A 14,225-nucleotide genomic window follows, 5' to 3' on the forward strand; every position below is an offset into this window, starting at 1 on the left:
CCTTGTCCCTCGGCTTTACAAGCATTATCTCCGGTTTGCGGCACTGTTCACTTGACGAAAGCGTTTGCGTGGTACAATGAGTGATTCGATCATTCCATCCCCTCTGATTCGATTCCCGAGGGGTAACATTAATGACCCATCCGGAAAGTCTGTTGGGGAAACCCCTCCTCAGTCTATCTTTTGGACTTTTGACCTGATGCGTTTTCTGTAAAGCTGCTTCATTCTGCCGTCTGTTGCCTGTCACCTTCGGTCATTACAACACCCGACATTAACACAGCTCGGACCGTCTTTGCATTGCGGTCTGCATAACGCACCTACATGTGTGCCTCGCGTGCATTTACGATCGATCGTCTGTTCCTACTTACCCCCTCCCAGGCAACCCATGGACTCTGCCCATCATCCAAAGCAAGTGAAGCTCACCTGTGAAAGTGTCTACCCAAGGTACTTACTTGCCTTGGTAATTATCACCTCACAGTGATCAACGACTCCCCCGGGTTCCTCTTCTCATAAAAAGTTCAATATCAGAACATCATCCTTTGTTTCAAATCGTTCGATCACCTTGCCGGGAATCTCGGCCAAGAGATTGATTGCCAAGGGAGCTCTCCCTCTCGCCTAACATCTCCTCGATGCTGATGCCAACATCACCAACGTATCTCATGCCAGCATCTTGACACTTGTTATATCATACGGTGACTTGACTAACCTCAAATTGCATTCTTCGTTGACTCTTTTTTTTTTTTTTTTCTCGTCTTCCGCCGACCTCGCTACCTCTAGATATACTCACAGGCCTGCCCACTTGGCTCCTAAACTCGCTCCCGTCTTGACATCTCACAATTGGTTCTTGTCAAAAATACTACCCCCTTCCGACGTCGACTAAGATCAGCCACTTGAAGTGAAACAAGCAATCGCAAGTCAAAATGGTGCTCCTCACTCAGCTTCCCTCGGAGATCATCAACAACATCTTTGGCTATGTGGCGCCCGACGATTTACCCAGTCTTCGAAGCATCTGCCGACGGTTGACGGAACATGTCAAAGGAAATGCAGTTCTACATCGTGACATCTATTATCGGTACTTGGTGTGTTGCCGACTTCTTCATCCTCTCCTCAGACATGATGCTGACTGACACTACCCAGGACGAACCACCAGAAGATGTGGATTGGGAGCAAAGCCTCAACGATCTGGCCAAGTTGCGCAGACTGTGTGGACGGGAGTACGAGGTAAGCTCTCACAACGACGATATTCGTGCTGTGAAGGGTTCAATCATCAAGACATGCTTCACTCCCAAGATGCTTCGGGTTACCCAGCTAGCTAACAGCTCACTCACCCCATCCAGAACTTTGAAGTCTCATGTCCCAACATACACATGCCCAAAATGACCTTTGTCTACCACGCCGTCACCAACCTTCTCAAAGCCATTCCTCCATCTTCTTCCCTGTCAGCAGCCCGCAGCGAGCAGCACAGCACCCAACAACCAATCTCCTCCTCCTACTCCCCCTCGCGAAACGCCGCCATCCTCTCCAACCTCTTCTCCAAAGAATCCGTCCGCAACGCCTTCCTCCAGGGCTCCCAGCTCTACGAGCGCGCCCACTGCTTCGACTACCTCCCCATCCCCATGCGCACCATCATCGACCTCGAGCGCTCGCGCTACGTCCGCATCCCCGTCTACATCGAATACCAACAACAATCCGCCAAGATGCACTGCCACTTTGGCGTCGGCGTGCAAGCCCCCGCCACCCTGACGCTGCCCAACAACCCTGCGCTCTCGTCCTCGCTGAACATGAACCCGTACCCGCCTCCTACGCCAGGCACCAACGCGCACGCCACCCCGCCCAGCCCGCCGCTGCCTACCCGCGACGGTCAGCTAAGGTCAGCCTTCTTCGGACGCACCTCGCTTGTGCCGAGACTGTATCCGTACGCCGTTAGCAAGGTGTATGATTTGCGTGAGTACACGACGCGAAGCAAGTGGGGACCGTTCCGCGCGGACGGCAGTGGTAAGGTGGATTGGGAAAAGGTGGAGGCGATTCTGTTGGTGCTGAGGACAAATATCAAGCTGAAGGAGCTGGATAGGATCCCGATGGTGGGGAATGTGTGGAACACGCCGTTTGCGGGATGTTGGGAGGGGAGTCTGTGTGGGTTGCCGAGGGCGGGGGATAACGGGAACAACAGCAGTTCGACGACGACAACAGACGGGGACGGGCAGGGACAGCAGGGACAGCAGGGACAGGCTGGTGGTGGTGGTGGTGGTCCGATGGGGGTGGGGAGTGGTTATGCCGGATGGTTTTTGTGGGGGAATAATACGAATACGCAGCATGAGGATTGGGATTCGGATGTGGCGAATGATGGGGCGGTGGATGATATGGAGGGGGAGGAGGAAGAGGATGGGAATTTTGCAGAAGAAGAGGAGGAGGAGGAGGTGGTGGAGGAGGAGAATAGGGATATGAAGTTGGAGATGGAGGATCCGTATGGGGTTTCGGGAGTTTGGTTGAGGGTGGTTTGTTTTTTGGGTGAGTCTCTCTTGATCGAGAGTATGGGGATGAAACTTGCTAACATATTGTGATAAAAAAAAGACTACACCGACTTCTTCTCGTTCAACTTCCCCGACGATAATATGCCGTGCCCCGAGAGCGTGCCGAGGCCGCCCTTGGACGTGGGCGAAGCAACCAAGTTGCTCATGATGAAGATCCACGTCACCAGAATCGTCTACCCCGAGCCAGGAACGGAGATCAAGGGGAAGATATGGCCCATTGTACACTGGAGGGGGTACGCTCGGTCATTCGATGGGTCTCCTGGAGAGGCGCGCCTCACTTGGGGATTGAGAGGTGAGTTCATAACTATTGACCATCCGGACTTTCTTTACAAAGATGTGGATGGATGGCATATTGACAAGGGCAAGTTGTAGGAGTCGTGCAAATGACGCCCGAGGGCGAGGTCCGGTGGACGACATCTTCGCTGTATGATGGCGAGGAGAGATGGCGGAGCGAGGGGATCCAGATTGGAGGTGTCAAGTCTGCTCGTGGAGTGGTTGGGAATTGGTTTGACAAGTAGGTTATCATGTCATGTCATGTCCCCTCTTTGTCTCTGGATGTTTGTTGACCATGTTTTTTGATTCTTGTAGGGATTATAACCCCCATGGACCTTGTGGGCCTACGGCGTTTTGGAAGATATCGGATCTGGAGGCTGCGAGGCCGCGGGCCGGTCATGGCGGCGGTCAGTAGGGGTCGTAGCAGTTATTGTCACTTTGTATGTCTTTCTTTCTTTGAGTATTGTTTTGAATCGTGGATGGCTAACAAATCGAGGCTTAAACATAGCATGGCACCAAGTAAGCTTTGTGGAAACGGGACCATAATAACACACAGATACATACACACATACACACACCTTGCCTTGCATTTTTTTTTTTTTTTTTTTTTTTTCATATCGTTTGTAACTACCATCATATTTGCCAGCAAATATCTACTTACACCATCTAACACATATCCTTCCTACTCTCTTCCCAGAAGAAAGAATCTCCCCAATCTCATCCTATAAAACCAAACCAAAATCAAAGCTTACTCCCCCCCTCCGCCCCATCCGTATTCACCTTGCCATGCTCACAAGTAGCCACCAGCGCGCCATCCACCGCCCTCCTCATCTTGCCACTAATACTCGCCATCCGCTTACCGAGCGCCACCACCTCGCACTCGATAAACACTTCGGTGCCCACGGGGACAGGCCGCAAGTACGTCGTGTTTAAAGACCGACTGACGCCCAGAGAGTACCAGAACCCGGGGCGGGAGACGAGCGCAAGCGGCATGCTGGTGCAGTAGTCGAAGAGAGTGGCGATGCAGCCGCCGTGGAGGGTGCCGTTGCGGTTGCAGTGGGAGGGTTGGACGGTGTAGCGGAAGTAGGACTTGGGGTGGGGGAGGGAGGAGTCGGCGGAGATGAGTTTTAGGTGGGGGAGGAGGGGGGTTGTGTAGTCCTGGGGGTTTGTTAGTTTTATATGGTAAGGAACTATGGAAAGGAAAAGGTAGTTGGTGAAGAGTGACGCACATGATCGCTGGTATCACCGCTAGAAGCTTTCTCGAGTTCTCGTCGGTGCAATTCGAGTATTCGTTGCTCGCCCGTGTATGGCAATAGACTTGGGTCGACGGTGCTGCTTGGTGGTTGTGCTGGTGCGGGTGCTGGTACTGGTGCGGGTGTTGGTGCTGGTGGTGCTGCACTTCTTGGAGGCTGCTGCTGCTGCTGCTGCGGGTGACGACTTTGTGAATGTTGACTTTGTGGATATGGTGGTAGTAGTGCCGGTTGCTGAAATTGCTGATATTGTTGGTGTAGATGGTGTAGATGATGCAGATGATGATGTTGATGTTGATGTTGACCACCACCACCGCTCTTTGGTGGTGTTGCTGGTGGTGGTGGTGGTGGTGGCGGTGATGCCGACCCCTTTCTTCCTTCTTGACCACCGGCCATAGTATTTTCTTGCTCCTCTTGGGATGCTAACGAAACAACAACGACTTCAGATGTCTTTACTGGGCGATGATAAGTACGGATGGTCATTTTATCTCCGTGACCGAGAGACGATAAGACGGGAAGGGAAGGGAAATAATAATGATAAGATTGTGGCTTGCAGGTCCGGTGTTTCACTGTGCCGTGCCCGTAATGGGATGCGCGGCAGGGAAGGGCGGTTGTAGATTTCCGTTAGTAGAGGTAGGTAGTCTCGTAGTGTATCGATGTAGGTAGAGGTAGTTGTCTCCTCGGTCGGTGTTAGTAGTAAGTAGTACCACACACACACAACCGGCAACAAGTCAAAACAGGGAAGTAGTAGGTAATTTATCAATGTAGTGTTACCGGCGGTACAAGTAGTAGGTATGTGTAAAAGAGCGGGATGGAAACAAGACCGACAACGGATGACAACTCGACGAAATCGAACCAAAGCAAAAGAGGGGGGTATCCATGCCTGCCTGCCGTTGACTACACTACACATCACAGGTACAGGGGGGGATGATTGGGGTAAACTGTACACTAAAAACTGGCGGGTATCCGTTGCAACCCATTTCTTGGGGTACATGAATGAATGACCTGACAGCCTCGGCTACCTGGCAAGGTCCAAATGGCGGCGGCGGCAAGCAAGACAGCGACGGGAGCACCCACAGGCCTCCACTGCGCTGCCCGACTTTCAGCTGTCCACTCACAGTGCTACCAAGTGCCACTTTTGATGCGTCGCGGCATCCACTCCTTGGCCCCCCGGTCTGAGTCCCCCCCTTGTTCGAACTTCCAGGAGGTAGGTCGAGGTCCAGGTCCAGGTCCATCTCGCCCCGTTTCTTTCAATTCATCCCAATTATATCGTGAACTTGGACATCAACAAATCCATCCATGGAAACCACGACGGCGATATAATACTAACAAAGCGTTACACCGACTCCGTGTAATTGCGCGCCGCGACACTGGAACCCGAAAGAGAACCTCGAACTCACCCCCTCTCAATACAACACCGGCGGGAGCCTATCCCATCCCATCCCGCCCCCAATAACTCACCGTCACCGTCGCAACAACCATGGAATTCGTCACCGCCCTCCGCGGCACCTTCGACGACGGCAAGCCCTCCCTCTTCGAGCTTCTCTCGGAACAACAACTCGCCTCCCTCCTCCCGCCCACCCTCCGCTACCTCCTCACCGTGCTCACCCACCGCTACCCCCGCCACCTGCTCCGCATCCTCAACTCCTTTGACGAGCTGTACGCCCTCGCCGGCCTGCTCGTCGAGCGCCACTACCTCAAAACCCGCGGCGGCAGCTTCACCGAGCACTTTTACGGCCTCAAGCGCGAAAAGGCGCTGGCCGCCGAGATCCCGCGCGCGGCTTCTTCGGCGCCAAACCTCGTCCGCGACGCCCTCAAACTCTCCGATGTCGACATCTGGAAGAACCTGGCCGTCATGGTCGGGATCCCTTACCTGAAACGCAAGCTGGACGAGGCCTACGAGATCGATGCGCCGCGCGCCATGTTGGGCGGGCAGTACACAAGGCCGCCTGCGAAAGGGGCACCGATGAAGGAGCGGTTTTTGTACTACTACCGCTGGTTTCTAAGAAAAGTGTACCCGAGCTTGAACGCGGCGTATTACTTTGCCATTTTGGCGTTTAACTTGGGATATCTGTTTGACAACACAAAGTACCATAACCCGTTTTTGTGGCTGATCGGGACGCGCGTGCGACGGATGAACGGGGCGGATTATCAGGCGATTGAGGCTTTGGAGAAGGCAGCGGGGGCCGCCGCCTCCTCCAGATTATCAGGGGGAGGGTCGATGTTCAGTCCGAGGAATATGAGTCGACGGCTGATGGGGGGTCTGTCGCTGGTGCTGCCGACGAGTATTTTTGCGCTCAAGTTCCTTGAGTGGTGGTACGCTTCGGATTTCGCCAAGCAGCTGAGTCGCAAGGCGGCGGAAAGTCTGGATCTGCCGCCGCCGACGGTGACGGGGCTGGTGGAGGCGCAGGCGAGGAATAAGCCTAAACCCAAGATCACGAGGACGTCGGAGGATGGGGTGGAGGAGAAGGCGGATGAGGATGATGAGGCAGAGGAGGAGGCCAGCAGCAAGGAACCAACGCCCGAGACGGCGCCCATAGCGGCTTCGACGCTGTTGCCCATCTTCACGGTGCCACCGCCCAAGAGATCTGATATGTGCCCTATTTGCGAGGACGAGATCCAGACGCCGGCGGCGTGTCAGACGGGTGTGGTCTACTGCTTTTCGTGCATACACAAGTGGATGAGCGGGACCCATGTCAGGCAGGAGAAGTTCATGACCAAGGAGCGCGAGGGCAAGTGGGAGAGCGGAGAGGGGAGATGTGCCGTCACAGGAAGGAAAGTGTTGGGAGGGACCGAGGGGCTGAGGCGGATCATGGTTTAGCCAGAAGGAAGATATTGGGGATAATGAGCAGTACCATCGGATTGGCATGAGTTTCAAAAGCGAACATTAGACATATTTAATGGCATATAATCCTGCAGGTTGCATAACCAACATACCGACGAGCATGTGAAATTGCACCATGCTTGCTGGTCAGACATTCAGATTCCTCTATCATACTATGTATGTATGGCGCATGAAATGTGAACAATAAATTTTTTTTTCTTTCTTTTTGGATCTCCAAAACGGGTGGTTCATGTACGAACAACAAGTGCTGATGGAAAAAAAAAACAAAAAGAATCAAGTCAATCAACAACACCACTGCAGGATAACTCAATCATCATCCGTACGTACTTTGTGAGTAAAAAAGGCAAAAGAAAATGCGGTTTGTGTGGATCGAACACACGACCTTCAGATTTATGAGTGAAGTGGACTTCAGTCTGACGCTCTCCCAACTGAGCTAAACCCGCTGTGTTGTTGGATTTCTAGTACTGGATCTGAGCCTATAGTGTAGCATACAGTGGGTACCACCATACTTGCCATGTTGACCATACTTGCAATGGAAATGGAATTCCCATCTTCTGTAGGTCTGTCTACGTCTTTTCTTGACGATAATTCCCTTTGTGTTTTCGAGTAACTAGCTAGCTAGCTAGCTAGTGAGCTATAGGTTGATGATGATAGCGCCATCTAGTTGATTTGCATAAAACCTTGTGGCAAATAGCTATGGAGTTCGGTAGGAAACATTATTGTGATGTCTCTCACTATAATGTCCATAAACGGGCCACCAGTGAATAAACCGCCTTTCTCTGCTAATCAGAACGCCACCCATTTCGACCAAGTAGGTGTGTCTATGGGCGAGAGAGCAGGGGGGTAAATGGATATGAAAATGAAATTGAAAAATGAAAATGCATAAAGTGTATATATATATCTCGAAGCTCCCCTGTGAGGGTAGAAAGAGAAGAGAAGAGTGATATCTCGTTGCAAATGCCCTTTAGAAAGAAAGAGAAAGACAGAAAGGATATATCTCCTTCCCGGAAGTTCCCGTTGCCCGTCTCCATCTCTAGACTTACTCTACGGAAAGCTCAAGCTCATAGCAAGACCACCCACCACACCACACCACCCTGATTATCTTGTCGTCCCGCCTGCTTTGAGCGAGAAAGTAAGAGGAGTAGAAAAACCAACGAAAGCAAAGCAAAGCAGAGAAGAGAAGAAAGGTAGCTTCGACGTCCGTAATAACCCGTCTACATATGTTGGGAATGTAAAATCTAGCCCGAGCCACTGCAGTGTAATTCGTTCCCCGTTTCCCCGTCGCGCCATGCCATGTCATGATATCTGCCCACCCAGTCAGCCAGCCCCGGGACGCAGAACTCCTCTTTGCTTGCAAAACCCATGCACGCATGATACCCGATCCGTCTGTCTATCCCGTCTTTGAAAATAAGAAGAAAAGAAAAAAAGAAAAACGATAATAACAAAGTGACCAACCATTCATTCATTCATCCATAAACCGCATCGAGGCAAGCCAGTCAGTCAGCAGCTCACTTGAAAAGACTCCGCAAATCCATCAACCGCTGCTTTGCCGCATCCGTACGATCCATCACCTGTCCCTTATCCCTACCATCCATACTCAAGCTCGCCAACTTCTTCTTCTTCTCCTGCAACCTCAACATTTTCTCCTCAAAGCTGTTCGCCATGATATACCTGACCGTACGCACGGGCCGCTTCTGACCGAGGCGGTGCACGCGGTCGACCGCCTGCGCCTCCGCCGCCGGGTTGAACTGGGGCTCCATCACGTACACGCTGCTGGCCGTCGTCAAGTTGAGGCCGAGACCGCCGGCCATGATGCTGACGAGTATGACCTGCACCGAAGGGTCCTCGCGGAACTTGTCCATGGCTGCGGTGCGGGCGGTGCGCGTCATCTTGCCGTCGAGGCGAGTGAAGGTGATGCCGGCGTCTTCGAGGGCGAGTTCAATCAGGTCGAGATGGGAGGTCCAGCCGGAGAAGACGACGGACTTGTACGGCGGCTCGTGGGGCGCCGCCTCGCTCTTCTGCTTGTCGGCTAGAAGCTCGGCAACGAGTGCGCGAGTCTTGGTGTGGGGTCCTGAGTAGGCGGTGAGGTCCTGGTTTGCGTCTCCGTTCTCGACCTTGGCGGTTCTCGATTCGTGTTCGGCCATGGCACGGGCACGGTGGAGTTCTATGCAACCAGGCCGGGTCATGCCAGAGCACGTAGAGCACGCTTCGTTTTTGATGTGGTCCACGCATTTGTTGCAGTAGACGTGGTAGCAGTTGGCCTTGACCATGTACCCGATGATGTCCTCCTGACGCTCAGATTCGACGTCCACCACCTCGTTGGAACCCAGCTTCGTGTTGCACCTAGCACAGTTATCGCTGTTTCCTTCCTGCATCAGGTAGAGCATCTCGTAGGCCTTGCTCTCAGATGGGACAGGCTGGCCGGAATCATCGTCACTATCGATATCAATGGCCGTGTCTGCCGTCATTCCCTGGAGCTCTTTAAGGTCTTCTTCATTGAGGAGATCCTTGCCGTGAGCACAGATAAGGCGAAGCTGCAAGATGGAACGCAAGATGTGAATCATGGTCTTGCCTCCAATAATGCGTTCCTGACCGATGGCTTGACCGGTCAAGACCGAAACTCGCTCCTTTGCGGTCTTTGCAAACCAGTCATACACCCGTTGCTCCTCGGGGGTAAAGTCAAGCCTGATTATCTCGTCCGTTCGTGGCGGAAGGTTGATCTTGTCCTTCAAACGACGCAACGTTATCGTGTCGATGAGGACGCGAAGCTTCGGCACGATTTCGGGATCGGCATTCTTGAACGGAGCAATTATGTATTGCAAGAATTTGATCTTCTCGTCAAAGGGCTTGACGCGCAGGAATGCTAGGAGCGAGGCCAGATCCTCGAGCTTGTTCTGGATTGGCGTACCAGTGACTGCCCAGCGGCGGCTTGCTTGAAGCCGGCAAATCGACTTGAACGCCAACGTGTTTTGCTCTCGGATCATATGTGCCTCGTCCAGCACAATGCGGAACCAAGCTATCTCCTCCAAGGGGTATATGCCAGCCTTGTTCTTGGCGCGGGCGTTGAGTTCGCTTGAGATCGATCCGTAGGTCGTGATGACGAGGTCGTACTGGGCCAGTTTCTTCACGTCCTTCACACGGTTGGGACCATGATAGATGTGGTAAGACAAGGTGTCGGGTTTGATATGCTGCTTGATCTGCTCCTCCCAGTTCGTAACCGTGCTCAGTGGGCAAACCAAGAGGGTTGCCTTTCCATTCAATCGCACCGGCGTTAGGCCCATGGCCTGAGGTTTGGGCACCTCAAAGTATCTCGCTGCATTGGGCTGTTTCTTTTCGGGCGGCTTTGGCGGCTGCACAGGAGCTTCAAGACTCCAAGCCGCAGCCTGGTCCATAGTCTTTGTAATGAGTGACAAGATGCTCAATGTCTTGCCGAGACCTGATTGTGAACTGTTAGTCTAAACATTCGAAATGGGAACGGACGAACTTACCCATCATATCCGCCAGTATACCTCCCAAGGCTGGCGGCGGACGCTCTCTCTGGTTCTGCATAGTGACAACGTTGTAATAAAAATCGACTCCGCGCGGATCCTTTCTGCGCTGCCAAGTGGACCGTGTGAGTTTGTCACCGTAATCCTGAATCAGGTCTTTCTCACGTTCAGTCATAAAGTAAAGGGCTTGCTTCTGATGCTTCAGAAGCTCAGTGGTAATACGCGGGTCTGGCTCCATCTGCTCCAAACTCTCAGATTTCGGAAGTGAGTCAAAGACGCTCATTACTTCGCTGCGAATCTCCTCAACGGTACGGACGGTTGCCGAATGATGCAAAGAATAGGAATTTGTTCCACCCAAGCTGTTAGCTCGGACCGGAGGGGCCGGCCTATTCTCCTTCGCATGAGGGTTGAAGACCTTGATGCCGGGCTCGACGCGTGGCGGGCTAAGAAGGGCGAGATGATGTCTAGCCAGGTGGTTTCCGATCTGAATCGCAAGCTTGCGAGGGCCGTAGAGCATGAGCTCGAAAGGGACTGCCGCCGAGATGGGCTCGCCAGTTTTCTCGTTGGGGCTGCTCTTACGTCTCGGTGGGATCCTACAATCAGTACGTATTCCCATGGCAGATGTCAGGAGGTTCCCCAGGCAATACGACGTCTTAGCGTCAAGATAACCAAAGACGACGCGAGTGCAATCGTAGGCAGGAATCCTATTCGTGTCGGTGTCATCCACTCGCTTTCTGAGTAGGATTTTGATCTGCGGCCAGTATCCGTCGCCAAGAAGAGACACCATGCCAGGCTTGGGAGCAGGGACTCGGTGGCAGTTGATGGTAGTTCCCTCGATCATGCCGTAGCAGACTTCTTCATCCTTGGTCAGGTCGAGCTGCTGTCGAGGTTGAGCGGTTTCTGAGTCGCCCTCAGTCAAGTCCACTGTCTCAGTCTGCCTCGTCATCATTGCCACTGGCGTAGAAGCCCCCGGAGTGCCATTTTGCCCGAACTGATCCGCCAGCAATCCAGTGCTGGTCCCTCCAAACGTGTTGGTACGCAAATGGTCATTTTCGTTGTACGTCTTTCTGCGCTTCGGCTGGGGCACCGAGATGCGGTCTGTGACATTGTGGAGTCGTTCAACCTGAGAACCGAAGCCGTTTTGGAAAATGGGAAAGGTGGGCGTGTTGCGCACATGACCATGCAGGGTGGCGCCATAGGGCAGGCCGGAGAAGTCGATATTCAGCGTCTGGTCATTAGGACTAGTGAACTGGAAGGTCGGACTTGAAGGCACACTCTGGATCTGATGTGCAGATGAGGGTTGCTGAAAGGAAGGGGATGCCCCAGACTGCGAGGTTAGGTCTGAGGTTGAGGAGGCAGCAGATGAAGCGGCTTTGGGGTTCAGGAGCGCTTCCGGGTTCCACGACATGCTGTCGAGCTGCCGCCGCGATACTGTAGCGAGCGATGTGTGGTATTTTGCCTGATTGTTGTTAATTTTGGTCAGCACTGGGTAACTTTTGACAATCGCGCAATGTAACTAAAAGTCGAAGATTTCTGGTTTGCAGGAAGAAGTGAGAGGACGGGATTTTGTGAGTCGGAAAGTGAAGGTTGGAAAAATGAGAGAGGCGGGGGGGAGAAGAGACTGAGTGAATCAAAAGTATCCGCACCGCACCGCACCGCACCGCACCGCACCGCAGGCGGGCATCTGGTTCGGGTGGGTGGGTGAATGGATCAAACAACACTTACTGGCGGTTGAGTAGTCGTTGGTGTCGGAGCAGATTCCGCTCGTTGGAGTTAGTCTCGGATGCCAAGACCGAGATGTCGGGTCGATCTGGAAGTGGATTTTGATATTATTATCGCCTTTTGACTTGTTCATCTATGGTTGCCCGTTGTTGCTGTCCGGCACTGAACGGGGCGAAAACAGATGGCGGCGACGTGCAGCAGCAGCAGCAGCCTGTGGCTACCTACCTAACCGTTCCCGCTGAGAGGCGACGATGCAACCGTCACCGTCATCACAAGCACAAGGGGGAAAAAAAAAGTTAATCGCAGCGGCGTACTAACCTCCACCTCAGCGGCAGCGGCGGGAGGCTGAGTGATGAGGGACGATCCGGAATGTTGTGTTGTCTCGTAGTGGTGGTGGTTGGTAGCAGTGGGAGGATGCACAACAGGCAGTTGTTATTACCTAACCTGTGCTGTAGTACCCGACCCGGTATATGTAATGTGCCTCTATCTCTGCACCTTCACTACCTATCTGCGGCTGCCGCGCATGTACCGAACCGATGTCGTGCAAATAAAGTAGAGATCTGTGATGGAGTGGCACGCGCAAAGTGAAGCTGTTCTGAATGCACCAAGGTACCTCTGAATATCGTCGACAACAGTCCGCGCGCAGAGACGGGACAAGTGTTTGGGTCGTATTGATAAAGCGATCAGATGCGAGATGCAGACAGGGTTATAGCCAGTGGCCCAGGTCCGGTCCGGTCCAGTCCAGTCAAGGTTGGGTGGATGTAAATAGTGTATGGATGGGGATGGATGGATGGTAAAAGGAAGAAAACAAGAAGAGGTTGGGAAGGGACGAGAGTTGCAGCCGGTGTAAACTAAAACTCCTGTTGCCTGGAACACTTGGAGAGGGTAAGCTATCGGCAATTTGGATTTGTCTGATGTTGAAGCTGTATTGGATCCCATGTGTCTGACGGAATCTTCCATTCCTTTATTCTGCCCGTTTGAGATGCGATAGGCGCGTGACCCTCACAGACTGGAGTAGATACGGCAGCACGTGCCACGAGACACTTTGTGCCCTGTAAGAACCGTATGCACTGCAAGTCACGGGGCATTTTAGCGCGACCTGTGCCTGGTGATGGGCAGAACTTTACCAAAGCCGCTATCTTACACTTCGATTCGTCTCATCCAGGTGAAAAAGTGGTGCGTTTCCCGTTGGTTGGGCAGCCCAGATGACTTTCATCCCGATCGTATTCTTACCTACCTACCTTGGGACGAAGAATCCAAGGCAGGGGTACACAAAGAGGAAATGTACAGGCAAAAGAAAGATGCAGTGCTATAACTAATTCTTCTTCCAACCCCACTGCACCATCCGTAAGATCGGTAGGTACCTCTAGGCACCTAACCGGATACCATCATCAACCTAACTCCGATCATCCAAGACAAAATAACATGCCCGACTTCGATCGATTGCCATGATGATTCCTCGCTTGGCGCGGCTAAGTAGTTAAAGTATTTATGGAAGGACTCCCCCGTCGTCGTGCGAGAGAGATATTTTTTTCTGCCATCTCATCTTGGTATGATTATCGTGTTTCTTCCTGAAACAAATCAAGTACCACTGCACTCACTGTACGTGTGTACCTCAACGACATCGGACGTTAACTCGCACCGACCGACACTCCCCTCTTGAATCTGGACAAGAACTTTTCTTTTTTTTTTTTTTTTTTTTTTTTTTTTTTTTTTTTTTTTTTTTTTTTTTGGAGATGAACCACCAGCCGTGCTACAAAACGCCCGCCCGCGTACCATTTCCCGCTTGCCTTGTGTTCCCCCAACTTTGCCATTGTTTCTTTTGTTGTTTTTTTCGGTAACCATACCCGAGAGAGGTAACATTGCACGATTAGAGGCGTTTATAATTGGACTTTTTGATTACAAGCCTCACCGCATTTTGAATTGCTTGGTTGGTCAGTTGGTGGCCACGGCACACAGTTCCTCGAGATTTTTACGTCATGTCAAGGGTTCCTAGCAGACATGATTGCTGGCAAAGCTGTTTGGTGACAACTTGGAAAAGATAAAAAAAAAAAAACAATAAAACAAAAAACGCTGAGAGTAATAACCCTCACCGATATGACGGATCCATGGGACGAAA

General features: G+C 52.3%; 5 protein-coding genes and 1 non-coding gene across 6 annotated transcripts; 2 read left to right on the plus strand and 4 right to left on the minus strand.

The window, feature by feature from the left end:
* The first annotated feature begins 613 nt into the window (after positions 1–613).
* On the plus strand, positions 614–3,387 carry B0T23DRAFT_239689 (uncharacterized protein). The gene is made up of 6 exons (XM_062834016.1): positions 614–1,076; positions 1,135–1,218; positions 1,335–2,505; positions 2,569–2,820; positions 2,895–3,042; positions 3,117–3,387. The coding sequence occupies exons 1-6, from the start codon at positions 918–920 to the stop codon at positions 3,214–3,216; spliced, it is 1,914 nt and encodes a 637-aa protein (XP_062688591.1). The 5' UTR covers positions 614–917; the 3' UTR covers positions 3,217–3,387.
* Positions 3,388–3,542: 155 nt separating this feature from the next.
* Positions 3,543–4,447, minus strand: B0T23DRAFT_325464 (Thioesterase/thiol ester dehydrase-isomerase; the record flags this gene model as incomplete). The annotated part of the gene is made up of 2 exons (XM_062835510.1): positions 3,543–3,959; positions 4,031–4,447. The coding sequence occupies 2 exons, from the start codon at positions 4,445–4,447 to the stop codon at positions 3,543–3,545; spliced, it is 834 nt and encodes a 277-aa protein (XP_062688592.1).
* Positions 4,448–5,147: 700 nt separating this feature from the next.
* Positions 5,148–7,065, plus strand: B0T23DRAFT_388951 (Pex12 amino terminal region-domain-containing protein). Its single transcript, XM_062837780.1, has one exon. The coding sequence runs from the start codon at positions 5,532–5,534 to the stop codon at positions 6,870–6,872; it is 1,341 nt and encodes a 446-aa protein (XP_062688593.1). The 5' UTR covers positions 5,148–5,531; the 3' UTR covers positions 6,873–7,065.
* Positions 7,066–7,250: 185 nt separating this feature from the next.
* Positions 7,251–7,339, minus strand: B0T23DRAFT_t383. Its single transcript has one exon. It is a non-coding gene; the product is annotated as a tRNA-Phe (tRNA).
* A 596-nt stretch (positions 7,340–7,935) lies between these two features.
* B0T23DRAFT_407923 (uncharacterized protein) lies at positions 7,936–8,268 on the minus strand (the record flags this gene model as incomplete). Its single annotated transcript, XM_062839246.1, has 1 exon — positions 7,936–8,268. The coding sequence occupies one exon, from the start codon at positions 8,266–8,268 to the stop codon at positions 7,936–7,938; it is 333 nt and encodes a 110-aa protein (XP_062688594.1).
* Positions 8,269–8,404: 136 nt separating this feature from the next.
* On the minus strand, positions 8,405–11,792 carry B0T23DRAFT_399425 (DNA repair and recombination protein RAD5C; the record flags this gene model as incomplete). The annotated part of the gene is made up of 2 exons (XM_062838418.1): positions 8,405–10,332; positions 10,385–11,792. The coding sequence occupies 2 exons, from the start codon at positions 11,790–11,792 to the stop codon at positions 8,405–8,407; spliced, it is 3,336 nt and encodes a 1,111-aa protein (XP_062688595.1).
* Positions 11,793–14,225: the final 2,433 nt, after the last annotated feature.

Source organism: Neurospora hispaniola (assembly GCF_033458365.1).
Source record: "Neurospora hispaniola strain FGSC 10403 chromosome Unknown B0T23scaffold_9, whole genome shotgun sequence".
NCBI lineage: Eukaryota > Fungi > Ascomycota > Sordariomycetes > Sordariales > Sordariaceae > Neurospora > Neurospora hispaniola.

Bases quoted from the DNA above. Each gene is read 5' to 3' on its own strand.
- B0T23DRAFT_239689 (XM_062834016.1), top strand. From the start codon at position 918: ATGGTGCTCCTCACTCAGCTTCCCTCGGAGATCATCAACAACATCTTT. The intron at 1,077-1,134 runs GTGTGTTGCCGA...GACACTACCCAG, and splicing joins ACATCTATTATCGGTACTTG to GACGAACCACCAGAAGATGT. The intron at 3,043-3,116 runs GTAGGTTATCAT...TGATTCTTGTAG, and splicing joins GTTGGGAATTGGTTTGACAA to GGATTATAACCCCCATGGAC.
- B0T23DRAFT_388951 (XM_062837780.1), top strand. From the start codon at position 5,532: ATGGAATTCGTCACCGCCCTCCGCGGCACCTTCGACGACGGCAAGCCC.